The sequence below is a fragment of the Panicum hallii genome, chromosome 2 (genome assembly GCF_002211085.1).
Source record: "Panicum hallii strain FIL2 chromosome 2, PHallii_v3.1, whole genome shotgun sequence".
Taxonomy (NCBI): domain Eukaryota; kingdom Viridiplantae; phylum Streptophyta; class Magnoliopsida; order Poales; family Poaceae; genus Panicum; species Panicum hallii.
This window is the reverse complement of record NC_038043.1, coordinates 6239039-6253173: the sequence shown is the minus strand read 5'-3', so window position 1 is coordinate 6253173 and position 14135 is coordinate 6239039. Positions and strand designations below refer to the sequence as shown.

The 14135-nt window shown below is 41.1% G+C and overlaps 1 protein-coding gene across 1 annotated transcript; it reads left to right on the top strand.

The window, feature by feature from the left end:
- The first annotated feature begins 766 nt into the window (after positions 1–766).
- On the top strand, positions 767–5710 carry LOC112883401 (probable receptor-like protein kinase At2g42960). The gene is made up of 8 exons (XM_025948700.1): positions 767–902; positions 1130–1814; positions 1936–2040; positions 3893–4015; positions 4105–4275; positions 4468–4597; positions 4822–5031; positions 5111–5710. The coding sequence occupies exons 2-8, from the start codon at positions 1147–1149 to the stop codon at positions 5237–5239; spliced, it is 1536 nt and encodes a 511-aa protein (XP_025804485.1). The 5' UTR covers positions 767–902; positions 1130–1146; the 3' UTR covers positions 5240–5710.
- Positions 5711–14135: the final 8425 nt, after the last annotated feature.

Genomic DNA, 14135 nt, shown 5'->3' with positions numbered 1-14135 from the left:
TTACCTTCCTCTCCTTGGGGTTGGCTGCCCCCTTCTCTCCATCTCATCTCTTCTCATATTGATAAAATAGAGGACTGAGCCAAAACAACCCCTACTTTCTTTTTTTTTCACATTAAAGTATAGTATTGCCTCGACTTAGAAGTTACTAAAGGTGCCATAGTGTGACTTATTGGTAGATTCTTTTTAACCAAAGTGGTTTATTTTTCCTTAAGATATGTTGTTTGATTTCTTTCTTATCGCTTACCTTATTTGGCAACGTACTATTTGTTAGACGCACATACACTATTACATTGCTATGCCCCCTCCTCAACTCCTCCCACCTGACAATAATCCTTCAGCACCCGTAGCTAGCGATGTAGTGGCCACCTCGCTGACCTACCATCAAGCCGGTTTGGCACAAAATAACCTCTTCTAAGCCGGGAAAAAACAATATCACTAAAGAAGAAAACTGTGCACAATCATGTCTATCTTTTTTTTTTCGGGTAACATTTCAGTTTCAATCACATGCACTATACCCTATAGAAAACCTGGAAGGAAAGATCAATTAAGTTTGATCATATGAGAAAGCAACTCATTTTCAGTCGCCTGGATTGCAGGAGGTTTGAAGAAAAAGCTCAACAAGTTTGACGGCTAACGGGCTCCTACCTGTAGCCATTGATTTAGATGTGGATGGCCTAGATTGGGAGAACGTCACACCTTGCCATCACCTGGTAACGGCAGAGGATAGTGGGCTTCTGTTCTGTCCGCGTTCACCCCTCCTCCCCCTTTTTACCCCTTTCTTCCGCTCACTCTCACTCTCTTCTCTAGTGGGCTTCCTTTCCTGGCGGCGGCGGACTGGGCGAGCGCGCCGCCCTTCGCCCAGGTCTTCGTCGCGCCCTTCGCCGGCGACGAGCATCCACCAGGTATGCGGGCGCCTTCCCTTCGCTTCGTTCTGTGCGAAATCAAGCGCCTCAAACCTTAATGCGAGCTATTTGTATTCGGATCTGACCCGATTGCAAGTAATACCTACAAGCTTCGATTTTTTTTTGTCCAGAAATTACCCTGGTTCTGACCATACTTGGGGCATTTCTTCATTGCTTTATTTGGTTAAGTGCTGAGCTAACATCGCATTACTGATGCTGGCGTGTAGGTTGCTGAGGAATAAAGATGTCCACTGGCGAAATCCTGAGGGCAGAGCTATCTTCCAGGACGCCCCCTTTCGGCCTGAGGCTATGGATTGTGATTGGCATTTGTATCTGGGTGGTAATCTTGTTTATCCTAGGCCTCATGTGCTTCTGGGCCGTATACCGGAGGAAGCCGAGCAAGTCATTCGATAAGATTCCGGTGTCTCAGATTCCGGATGTCTCCAAGGAGATTGCGGTAGATGAAGTGCGTGAGCATGCTGTTGTTCAAAGCTTCCAAGTGCAAGAAAGCCAAGCGCTGGCCGTGCAGGAGAAGCACTACGAAAAGGATTCGGGGAAAATGTTGGCGCACTTGGTTAGGAGCAAGTCGAGCGATGCTGATAATCTGAGCCAATGCAGCTCCGCGTACCAGTGTGAAAGAGCTGGTAGTTCGTATTCTGGCGACGAGGGCAGCTCAGGCAATCCTAGGAGGCAGTATTCTCAGTACGCAACTGTCACTGCATCTCCGTTGGTTGGCCTCCCGGAGTTTTCACATCTGGGTTGGGGTCATTGGTTTACTTTGAGGGATTTGGAGCATGCGACGAATCGGTTTTCTAAGGAGAATGTCATTGGAGAAGGTGGATATGGAGTAGTTTACCGTGGCCGACTCATAAATGGAACTGACGTTGCAATAAAAAAGCTTCTTAATAACATGTACGGACCTCTGAATCTTATTTTTGCCTAAAAAGGACACCTTCCATATAGAACTTGAAATATTGCTCTGCCCTTTTTTCATGGGCTCAGCCTATTCATAGTGCTTGATGTGTCACTGCAGGGGTCAAGCAGAAAAGGAATTCAGGGTTGAAGTTGAGGCAATTGGACATGTCAGGCATAAGAATCTTGTCCGCCTTCTAGGATATTGCGTCGAGGGAATCCACAGGTGAAACTAATTTCTGATTAGTTGCACTGACTTATGGCTAGCTTTCATCTCAGTTACTATATATATGTACTTGAATAGGAATTATAGGATGACTCTCGGTACATATACAACTGCGCTTTATGTTCATGATAAAACCTTTTTAAATCTTTAGAAAATCTAACACTTCATCAATTTGAGACTGCATGTGCTCTAGTAAATTCGTTCAACTCTTGAGACTTTTATCCATCAGATCATAATCATTAGGTAATATTGCCTCTATAGCACTACTGGCAAACTGTTTGCAAATGTACGACTATGTGAGTCCAGATTAATAGTTTAGCACTGCCTACTTTCCCCCTTTTGCTCTGTTATACCTCCCTGTCAACAACTCAGTGCTTGTAATACTGTCGTGTTATGTGCCTTCTTCGTACACTCTGTCCATATCCCATTGTTAATCGTACCCCAGGGCTCTAAGTATGACACTATGACAGGGCTTTGCTCAGAAGATTAGCTCTAATGACACCATAGAAAAGCATGCACATACATACAAAGCACCAACAGCTGTATCCTTCACTGAATTTGTTCGTGCCTGCTGATGCTTTTGTGCTATCCAAATATTTTGAAATGGAAGTTTAAATTGAACCACATATGCTTTTATAGTAATGTGCTCTTGGACACAACAAAACTCGATGAATCTCGGAGCAAATCCATGAGAACTTGCTCCAAGGAAACTAATGTGGTAGATAAGAAAAGTAGAAAATCTAAAGGAGAGGTGGAGTGATGCCATATATAACTTGCTGTCAGTCATTTCAGATGTAAGATGGTAACCCACAAAATCTTGTCTGTACTGCTGTTCTAGGCACTATCTACACAAGCCAGCCAATTAATAGGACATGGATCATCTGCTTCATTGATGCGTCCAGCACTGACAAATTTGTTCGCTGGCCAGTGTTGGTGTTACACAATTGAAGGCATTGAATTGATGAACTGAACTCTGCCTTGTGTGGGTGATAGGGATTATGCGTATTGGTAGTGTCAAATCCACAGGACCCAGGCTGCCCAGTTAATCATATGCATTGCTGCATTGTACAGTACTACTTGATGCCACATGTTACATGGATTTTTTATAACTAAAGTTATGATACCCTGATTTATGTTTTTTTAAAGAAATCCTTATTTGGCAACATTTTTACTCTTTTATTTTAGCTTCGCTAGCTGATATGTATTTGGTTGGATAGCAGGATAGATCGACTAACTCACCCTCATGCAGGAGGCTCTGAGTTCCTTTCTTTGATGTATTCATGCTTAATACAAATGATCTACTAGATTCCTCTTATAAAGCCAGTCCTAACAAATCAATTTGAGAAACCTGCTAACTTAATGGCTAAGCTAAATCCAGGCACCCAACTAACAAAGGGTAGCCAACAAACTAACAGACTGATCCTATCTCCTCTAAATGACATGCTCCTGCTGCTGCTGAACTAGTGATTAAAGTTGTTGTGCATTCTAACAATCTATGCTTTTTCCACCTCTCAAAAAACAAAGAAAATGTATATTTGTGGCAATGATCTGATAACTGTTGTAAACAACAGTATTTTTTAAATCCAGTTTATGTGAATTAAAGACAGAAGAATCATGCTCCTGTCCTTGGTTTTAGTTGTTAATGGTGCTGTGTGATTCTTGGTAGTTAGACATTTTTTATGAGCTTGATTTTAGTCTGGGTACTGAAAAAAAAAAATCTTGATCATGCTAACTTTTTATTTTTGCATTCGCCATCTAGATTCAGTTTTTGAACACTTCAACTGTTGAATGTAAACCATTAAAATCTATCTGTTTCGTACATCATTTCTGGTTTTGTATCTTCTTGTTCCAGGATGCTTGTGTATGAGTATGTGAATAATGGGAACTTGGAACAGTGGCTCCACGGTGCCATGCGTCAACATGGTGTTCTTACTTGGGAAGCTCGGATGAAAGTTGTTCTTGGAATTGCTAAGGCGTAAGAAATGAACGAATCATCATTTTGCTTCTTCTTTGATGCATATGTTTAGTTATGTAAGACATTTTTTTATAATTAACAATATGCAGGCTTGCTTATTTACATGAAGCCATAGAACCAAAGGTTGTGCACCGTGATATCAAATCAAGTAATATCCTAATTGATGAAGAATTCAATGGCAAGCTTTCTGATTTTGGATTGGCCAAGCTCCTGGGTGCAGGGAAGAGCCATATCACAACTCGAGTTATGGGAACTTTTGGGTATGTTGTTTTTCTTTCATTTTGTAGTACTTTGCTTTACTATCTGGAACATATGGTATTCACTTTTACAGTAGGAAATTTTACATGTTGACTCGTTGAGAACTTTGTTTTTCATGTTTTAGGTACCATTAGGTTTGTGGAGCTTGACATGGAAACAACTACTCATCTTTTATTTTGTAATTACTGTTTCAGGTATGTGGCCCCTGAATATGCCAACACAGGTCTGTTAAATGAGAGGAGCGATGTGTATAGTTTTGGGGTGCTACTACTGGAAGCAGTGACTGGGAGGGATCCAGTTGACTATGGTCGGCCTGCTAATGAGGTGAGCATCTACTATCATATCATCCGTGGTAAAGCTGTCCATACTAGTAACCATTTGTTTTACAGCAAAATAGCATCTACCGACTAGGGAGACACTATATTCAGGTGTACTGGTATATTGCATTTATGCCTAGTAGTCATTATATGGCAAGTGTATTTTTTTAATTTTTAAGCAACAAAGTCTTGTCACCTCTGAATGTTAATCAGCTATAACATGGATGGCAGGTGCATCTGGTGGAGTGGCTCAAAATGATGGTTGGCACAAGAAGAGCTGAGGAAGTGGTGGATCCTGACATGGAGTTAAAACCAACCACTCGTGCTCTGAAGCGTGCTCTACTAGTAGCATTGCGGTGTGTCGACCCAGATGCTGAGAAAAGACCCACTATGGGTCAGGTTGTCCGGATGCTTGAGGCAGAAGGTGTCCCTTCACGGGAGGTTGTACTTCTCCTTTGACCCCCCTGATACAGCCACTCTTGTGCAATAAGTCTGAATCTTGTGTTTTCATTCTGTGAAGGACCGCCGGAGCCGGAGGGGCCACAGCAGCAACGCAGACAGCGAGTCCAAGGCAAGCTCAAGTGAGTTCGAGATAAGCAGTGATCGAAGAGAGTCAGGGCTGTCTGCGAGGTTTCAGTCCAACTCCTGATGAGAGCACAGTGAATCGAGAATTGGAGGAACGGGGTGGATGGATATGGGGATGGCTGTGGTAGATTTAGGGAAGGCATTGCATTTCTGGAGGACATTGGATTTTGTACTGTAGGTATGCCTTAGCCAGCTTAGAGCGCAGAGCCAGATCAATCCCCTGAGAGATACAGTCTTGCTGTGAATCCTAATTGGTATTCTGTTGGTCCAGTAGCAGCTTGTACAGAAATTTCCTTTTCTTTTCTTTTTTTTTTCTGTTAGGAATTGTCTTAGCTGGTATCTGGTAGAAAAGAAGATGCTCTATTTCCTAATGTGATGAGCGACTTGAACCACCAACCTGTTCGTATTCATTTCTTACTTAGTGACTTGGTCCATTGATCAAGCTATAATTCTATGCAACTTGATGGTACTGCCCAGTTAAATCTTGGGTAAAATTATATGGTTGTAACAATAGATTATATTCTCTTTGGATGAATGAACTAAAATGAGTGCACCACTTTGTTTTTTGTTTGACTGTACGCAGTCAAGGATCAGCATAGTATATGTTGTCGGTCACATTTCAGACTGCTCACCAGTCACCATCAGAGGTCCGGAGCACGGTGAGACGAAATGGCAGCGCGATGAAAAAAAAAGAAAGGAACAAGTTGTGTTTACCTCCCTAAACTTTAGGATTAGGATGAGTTCGCGTTTCCTTGCTAGATAATAAAATTATTCGTTTGGACTCTTTGGATTTGCGACACCGGAAACAAGATCTCCCTAGCTGGTTTCTCTCAGTTGTTTTACTCCTTTTCTTTTATATTTATTTTAGTTGAATATTTGAAAAATCATAGTAAATAAAAAAATTATAAAATGAAAAATTTAATTTTGTTGGACTCCACATGAGTAGACATATGCAGCGAACATATGATATGATATAATTTAGTAAAAAAAATTTATTGTACTTTTAGATAATTAATTCATAGCTAATCATTATATCCTTGAGCTGTAGTAAAAATTTCATACTCATTTGATCATTTATGCTTGAGCAACTAAATTCCAAGCTATATCAAAAATTCTTCAGTTTCTCAAGCATACATGATCAATGAGCATGCATTTTTTACTACAGCTCAAGCATATAATGATTAGCCCACCATAAAATTTTTATCATAATTGGACTATAAAAACTGTAGCTATGAATTAATTATAGAAAAGTATATATCTAAAAGTACAACAAATTTTTTTACTAAATTATATCATATCATATGTTCACTGCACAGATCTACTCATGTGGAGTCCAACAAAATTGAATTTTCTATTTTATGATTTTTTATGATTTACTATGATTTTTTAAAGATTCAACTAAAATAAATATGAAAGAAAACGAGCAAAACCACTGATAGAAACCAGCTAGGGAGGTCATGTGTCTGGTATTGCGAGTCCAAAGAGTTTAGGCGGATGATTTTATTGTCTAGAAAAAAATACGTACTCATCCTAAAGTTTAGTGAGGTAAAAAAGATTTTTTTTCTGAAAAAGACCCTGGGACCCTGGCCTTGCCATGGGACGGAAACACGGAGCGGGGTGTCCATCAAGAAATCGGCCCAGTACGTACCTCCATCGTCATTTTTTTTCTTTTTTGTTTTGTCGCTGTCGTCTTCGTCTAGACCTGAATCCGATCGAGGCGTACCGACCAGATTTGAAGGTGAAGAAATCAAAACCCAAGATTTGAAGGTGAACTGACCGACCAGGGGTCAATATTTCAGCCGATCAATAATTGTTTGCAGATGGGCGACGACAAGGGACCAGGACCCCGTGGCTCGTTGATTGTGCTGTCCGTTTCTAGCATGTATCCGATCGGAGTTGGGCTCGAAACTAATAAAAACATTAGTTCTGGATACGTATTTTTTACGGGTTAGTTTAAAATAAAAGCATGCTATTTAAAGTTACATGTGCTGTATAGGTAGGGTGATAAGAAAATTATAGACCTTGCAGTTTAATTTCTGCAGAAATTAGTTGTGCTTACCAATACTTTTTTAAGGCGTTGCGACCTTTTAATACCGGTTCCTCAGCCGCCACTATTTCTGTACTAGTGATGCATGGATCGACGAGCACGAGTCGGTGCATGCGATCTCTCCTTGGTCCTTGCCATGATGGCGTGGACACATCCACCTCGCGATCTGATGCGGCCTCACCTGCGGCCCATTCTAGCTAGATTCCGATCCAGTCCACTCGGCAATGGGATAGCTCATACCGGGGATCGAGCAAACAACTGATGCTTCTTCATTCACGTGTTACATACACAGTCTATTACGTTGTTGGGACGCGTCCATCCGCGTACTCTCGGCATCCTCTCAAGGATGAAAGCCACGTCACCACCAAAAGCGCACCGAACGTCCGTGGCAGGTTGAGCCGGCAGGTTTTAAGATGGACGGAGTCAAATCACACGCGTCTCGCGCACTAAGCATAACTCAGCTGTTAAGATTTCCTATGGTATAAACTGTTTATCCGGATTTAAATTCTCGACTCGGTGCGGGTAGCCGTATTTTCTTGAATTTATTTTAAATTTTTTTCGACAACAGGGCACCTCCATTTCCATTATAGCATAACGGAAATACAAAGTATGTTCAGATAACGGGAGCGTTGACAAGCAGAAAGAAGCGGGGGAAAGGCGGGAGGAAGGGGTTACCAGGCCCTTCCACCGGCAACTGAGAGGAAGCGCGTTTTGTCGCACCAAAAGAGAAGAGCACACAGATCCTGCTTCAGGTGTGTGCAGTCCCAGCGGTCGATGAAAACAACGCGACCCCCAAGAGTGCCCAAGAGAAGAGGTACAACCAGAGCGAGTTATTACAGACCCAAAGTACGGCACCTAGACAGACAAACAGGGATCGGATGAGCTAGCGGACTACTCAAAAAGAACTGGACATTCTGCAAGGAGGTCATCGGTCTTCTCCCCACGCGCCGATCAAGCTTCCAAGTTCCGGTGATATTCTAAACTGAGTTGTCCATCGACGTTGACGCACCCACAATAATCTTATCAATCTCGAAAATTTACCGACTCAATCTTTCGAAGATGTTCGTAGAGGTAAGATTGCGCATAGATACACTAAGTACTAGATAGGGAATAATTAATAAAGATATCCACCCATAGACGAGCACTGTTCCGGGCCGTTGTTAATCGTTTATTTGAGACGCAAGGATGCAGGGATGAAGACAGTCGACCAAGATTCGCACGTAAAAAGGGTCTAAAGCTAGCTGAGCCATTTCTCCAGGTGCCCCCTTGCAACCAATTCCCTGCAGCATGGACGTACAGTAGGTGCACATTTGTCCATATCCATCTGCATTTCCAACAGCTGCACAACAGTCTAGATTATTCCGGCCGGGGCCTACTACCTATGCAAGAAAGCACCAAGCGACTCAGCATGGCGGACGCGTACTCACGCCACGACGAAAAGCAGATCCAACCTACCACGGTTTGCCGAGAGGAATGGAGGCAAACGGCGCTTTCTCCCACCAAAGCTACACTAGTTGGACGACGCTGGAGACGCTGATGGCTCGTACCCCAAACAGTGCAATAGAAAAGGAAAAATGCCTGCTTCCCTATAATTTTTAGTCGTCGTCCAAAGATTTAGTTCCTCCAGTGTACAAACTACAACCGGGACTAGCTAGCTTAATTAAAAATTGAAACATTACACATAAGTTATGTTGCCGTTGACATGAAACTTTTAGAGGTCCTTTAACTGTTTCTTTTGGCAAGCTCACCGCCTTTTAGATTAGAAACAAAGAAACTAACAAATTACTCATGCATGAGTCTACTACACACGCTACAAATTACTTAAGCAGGTACCAGCTTTCTCATCAGGAGCACGCATAGTGCACATATAATTCTAAATAGAGTTGAGTGCAGACTTGAACTATGATGCATGGATTAGTTTTAGATCCACAATACCTACCATTTGGACATAAGAAGCTAAAAGAGCTCTTGAAACAATAAGCTTTGATATTGTTTCAAAAAAAATAATAGTCTTTGATATAAAGGCTAATGGTTAGCCAGTTAAAGATTAACATTAACTCATTAATTATTAGCCAAAACCACGGCTACTATTAGCCCATTAGCGTGTTGAAGAGAGCTAATTTGGGCTAGGGACGGATCCATCTTTGGGTCTATGGGGGCATAAGTCCCCCTTACCACCTCACAATACCTACCATTTGGACATAAGAAGCTAAAAGAGCTCTTGAAACAATAAGCTTTGATATTGTTTCAAAAAAACAATAGTCTTTGATATAAAGGCTAATGGTTAGCCAGTTAAAGATTAACATTAACTCATTAATTATTAGCCAAAACCACGGCTACTATTAGCCCATTAGCGTGTTGAAGAGAGCTAATTTGGGCTAGGGACGGATCCATCTTTGGGTCTATGGGGGCATAAGTCCCCCTTACCACCTCACAGAAAATAGTCTCTCTTGAGTTCCCACTCCATTTTTAGACGTGTTTCCAGAAAGAGGAACGAAATCTAGTACCACTAGCTACGGGCTATAGCCACTTCACTACTGATTTACACGTGTTTAGACGAGCTAAAAATTAAAGTTTAGCTATGGCTAAAGTTTAGAAGTCTAAATTTTAGTTGACTAAAATTAGTCCCGTACTGTTTGGATGCCTGGGGTAACCCTTTAGCTATTGTGTACTACAAAAAGTTATTTATACCCCTGTAACTAAGCACGCTTGCGAGACGATAGGATTTGGCGAAGGTATTTTGGTAATTTGCTAACCACTGCCGTAAATTAGCTCTCATTAGCTAGGTTTGGAGAACTAATGGATTAAATTTAGTTGGAGAGTTGGCTAATTTTTAGCCCATGTGTTATCCCTTCTGTTTGGATTATTTAGAGCTAAATTTTAGCTGACTAAAAAAGTTAACCCCTGGATCCAAACGGACTCTAAAAGAAGCTAACAGTCAGCAAAGAGTTACTTTTTCCATCCCAACTACCCGCGTTTCCCTCTGACCAAGGGCAAAATACACTTATGTCAGGATTCCAACATACTATTAGCCAGTATCCAAACAATACATGGTTTATTTTAGCAAGCTAATAATTAGCTCTAGCAGATCTAAGTCTCCATGATTGATTACTTACTACATAGAATGGTTAACAAAATGTAACTAAAAGTTAATAAATTTCTTTTTGGAAAAAGTCCATTTTACTTCCCTCAACAATTCACTTTGTCCACTTAACCATCTAAATAAAATTTAGGCTCAAACTACTGCCTCAAACTATTTCAATTGGTCCAATCTACCCCCTAATGAGATTTCTCTTTTTTTTATTTCTCCACTTACAAGTGGAATTTGAACTTTAAATTTTGCAATATAACTTATAATATGATGCCCAAAGCTAGAAAAATATATTATAATTTTTTTCATAAATATTTTTCATGCAGAATTGTATTTTTTGATAAATTTCGTGTTAAATATTTTCAAATTATGAAAATAACCATGGAAAATTCTTAATATATTTTTTAACATATGACATCATGTTCTCTATCCACTCACAAAATTTGAACTTAAAATTCAATTCGTACGTGGAGAAATAAAAAAGAGAAATATCGTTAGAGGGTAGATTTGACTAATTGAAATTGTTGGAGGAGTAAACTGAGCATAAATTTTGCTCAAGAGGTGAAGCGGACAAAGTGACTAATTGGAATTGTTGAATGAACTTTTTTCTTTTTTCTTTTATCATTTGGAATGTAACACCCCCCGTCCCCCCAAATGAAGGAAGCTTTTCTCGATCGAGTAAAAAAAAAAGAAGAAGAGAAGAACTCCGACCATTTCCCGCGCCCAAAATCCAGGGGACTCGCGATGGCTCGTGTAGTCGTGTGTCAAGCTACATGCGTTGCTACGCATATCCACGTCTTCAGAATTGAACAGGACGGCATACCATGCGTCCGCGTCGAGCACCGGTCGCGTACGTGTTTTACGGCACAGCGACGGCGCCGGTGGTGGCGGCCTCCATCGCCTGCTTTGCCTGTTGGCATCACGTTTGTTCCCCGCGACAGCCACGACGCCGACGCCCTAACAACCCACATACTTGATTGAGTCCCATCCGATCCGTAGCTTGATTGATCTGACGCGCGTCATTGCAGTGGCTATCGTCTCTGTAAGAATCGCCAATTTGCTGGCTGAACTTGTTTTCCTTTCCATGGACACTACTGGTCGATTTGAGATTTACACGCGGTGATCTTCGAGTGCCATCAGAACTGAAACACCAAAGTTTCAGAGTTGAGCTGGAGCAAAACTGAACAGAAGAAAAAATCCAGCCAAATGTCTACAAAATCTTGCAGCTCTGAACATGTTATGTTGAAATTTCGAAGCTATGTTTCATCAAAAGAAAAAAACAAAAAACCAAGTTAAGGAAAGAGTTCCAGTGACATTCTAACAGAAGTTGCATTGAGAGAGGAGGGCATGGCGGAAAGAGGGCCATGTATGCCGATGTCTCATCGTCGGCAAAGCTGATGACGCTCGACTTCTGAAAGCGGTCAGTGAGTGGATGGATGGATCACCTGGCCGGAGTATAGGAGGTGCTTGCAGATAGTATTGGGGACAACTACTGGAGATGACTTGGATGATTATAGACGAAGCAATCTGAGGGTTATTTGCTTGCCGTCGTGTTAGCTTCGGTATGATCAGTACACTAATCTCTTGTCTTTCTCAACTCAACACTCAACAGCTGTATATACAAGGATTGATTGGGGGCTCTGTCTATGCAATCAATACCCTAGGTTTCTAGTGCATAATTGCCTAGGCTACATCTTGTTTCAACAGATTTATTTTAGAATAATTGGAGTTGCATAAGCTTGATTATATGCATATTTAATAAAAAATGGAATATATTTGAGACCACATCTAGGTGATGGACTGGACCTCTAGCTCTGCCACTGACCTACAAGGCACGTGCACATGAAGTATGCTAGCTATTACCAACTGCAGTAGTTAACTTTTACTCCAAGGCCAGCAACTTGGAAGCAACAAGTTGTAAAGTTAGCTGAACTAATCCACGACAATTTCGTGCCTGTTGACTGATAACATGATCCGGTCAATCTAATGCTTACAATACTCTCGTGATCTTTTGCACAACGACGACACTGTCTCTTCTTCCCTTGGTAAGATCTTGTAGAAGCTAAGTGTGCAATGCAGCCACAGCAAGTATAGACAAATCATGCTGGTCGTTAACGTGCATTCTTGTGTAATCAGCAGGTTGATATGGTCAAGTCTAATCAATGATCTCACTGTCTGAAACAGTCTGACGAAACGGCACTGCACTTGCAGCGTACACAGGCCTGTCAATGCAAGCTAGCATCCTATCGCCTTTATGAACGGACTGGCTCGTAAAAGTGAACCATGCATTTGGACTAGTTCGGTTCTTCTTGTCTTTGTACGCTCAGAATTCTTGACAGATTTGGTGTGACCCGGCCGGCAGAGTTATGAAAAGCTGGTCAATTGAAACCGCAAACTGTATATGAATTCGCTTGCAGTTGCAGCTTATCCCTTTCGTGCAAACTGTGTTTCCACGGTTCTGGTAGGGAGTGTTTTTCGCCACTATTGTTTTAGGCAGCTTTCGGTACTATTCTACTAGCTCGATTACAACAACATGGGCGTCTACCGACCTCCAGTTAGTGGGTTATTTGTGTGCTTATTCACTATGTTTTGCTTGGATTTGTGTATTCAGAAGTGTCAATGCATCTTAAGTAAACTATTTGCTAGGCAATTATCCACACACTTCTACAAAATACTATCTCTGTTGATAAATGGAAGATGTTCTATAAATCGTGCAGGCGAAGCTCCCAAATTAATTTAAGAAATAAAACCCATTAATTACATGGGCACTATATGATTGGATTAGCGAATGAAACATATTTCCATAATAAAATGTTCTTTCAAAATTTATTATGATTGTATATAAGTTGAAGTAGCGATCAAAAGTTGCAAGAAGACGTTAATAGCGAAACAAATGTAAGTAAACTAATAACTAGTAACACATACCCAACTTCTGCTTAGATCTATAGGAATCATGCACCGTAGTGAATTAATGAAAATCATATTCCCCCCATTTGAGTTATTAAGGATTGAGCAAGTAGCGCAAAAGCCGTTGCACGTCAATATATACGATATAGTATCTGAAATTCATCGTTGCATTTCGATGTGTACGAGGACAACTGATGAACTGATTGCTACAATATCAATGATTTTGTTTTGAAAGTTGCCTATTCATCTGCATAATACGATGGGTTAATTAGTGAGAAATAACTTTCATTTCCTGTGACTGTTCGTAGGCCTCTGTACCACAGGGAGACGATCATTGAAAGACAGTGGACAATCACGTGGCCAGATCCTTGGACCTAGCTACTATTCTTCCGTCTGTGATCTACTCCATATCTCAACCTATTTAATTCGACACTCTTCTGATTCGCCAGTTCAATGGTGCTTAAATATGTGTAACCTTTTTCCAGTTTTTGTAGAAGATTTCAATCCGCTAGAAGGGAGATCAAAAAGGAAGAAGTTGAACTTGTACCGACCATAGTACCTTACCGCATATCATCAGTTCACAATCTATGACCACCATTGTTCAAAGTCTCCCGGTTATGGACAAGCCGCTAGAAGCCACTAGGTTGAACTACTACCTCTCCGCTCCTGTTTCTGGTGACGCCGAAGCAAAAACCTTGGAATCAGACAACAAAGCAATAAAGCAAAAAAAAAGGTATTGTCTAATAATCCTGTTGCAAAAGACCTGCTTTTGTAAAAGGTCTTTAAGAGCATAAATTAAAGTACCCTGTACTAGTACTTAACGGGTGCATGTTGAGAGGGTAAGTAGTTGCAAGCTCAATTCGCGTATGTACCTTTCTGATCTTTGAAAGATTCCAAAATTCTTTTCTTCGCAGG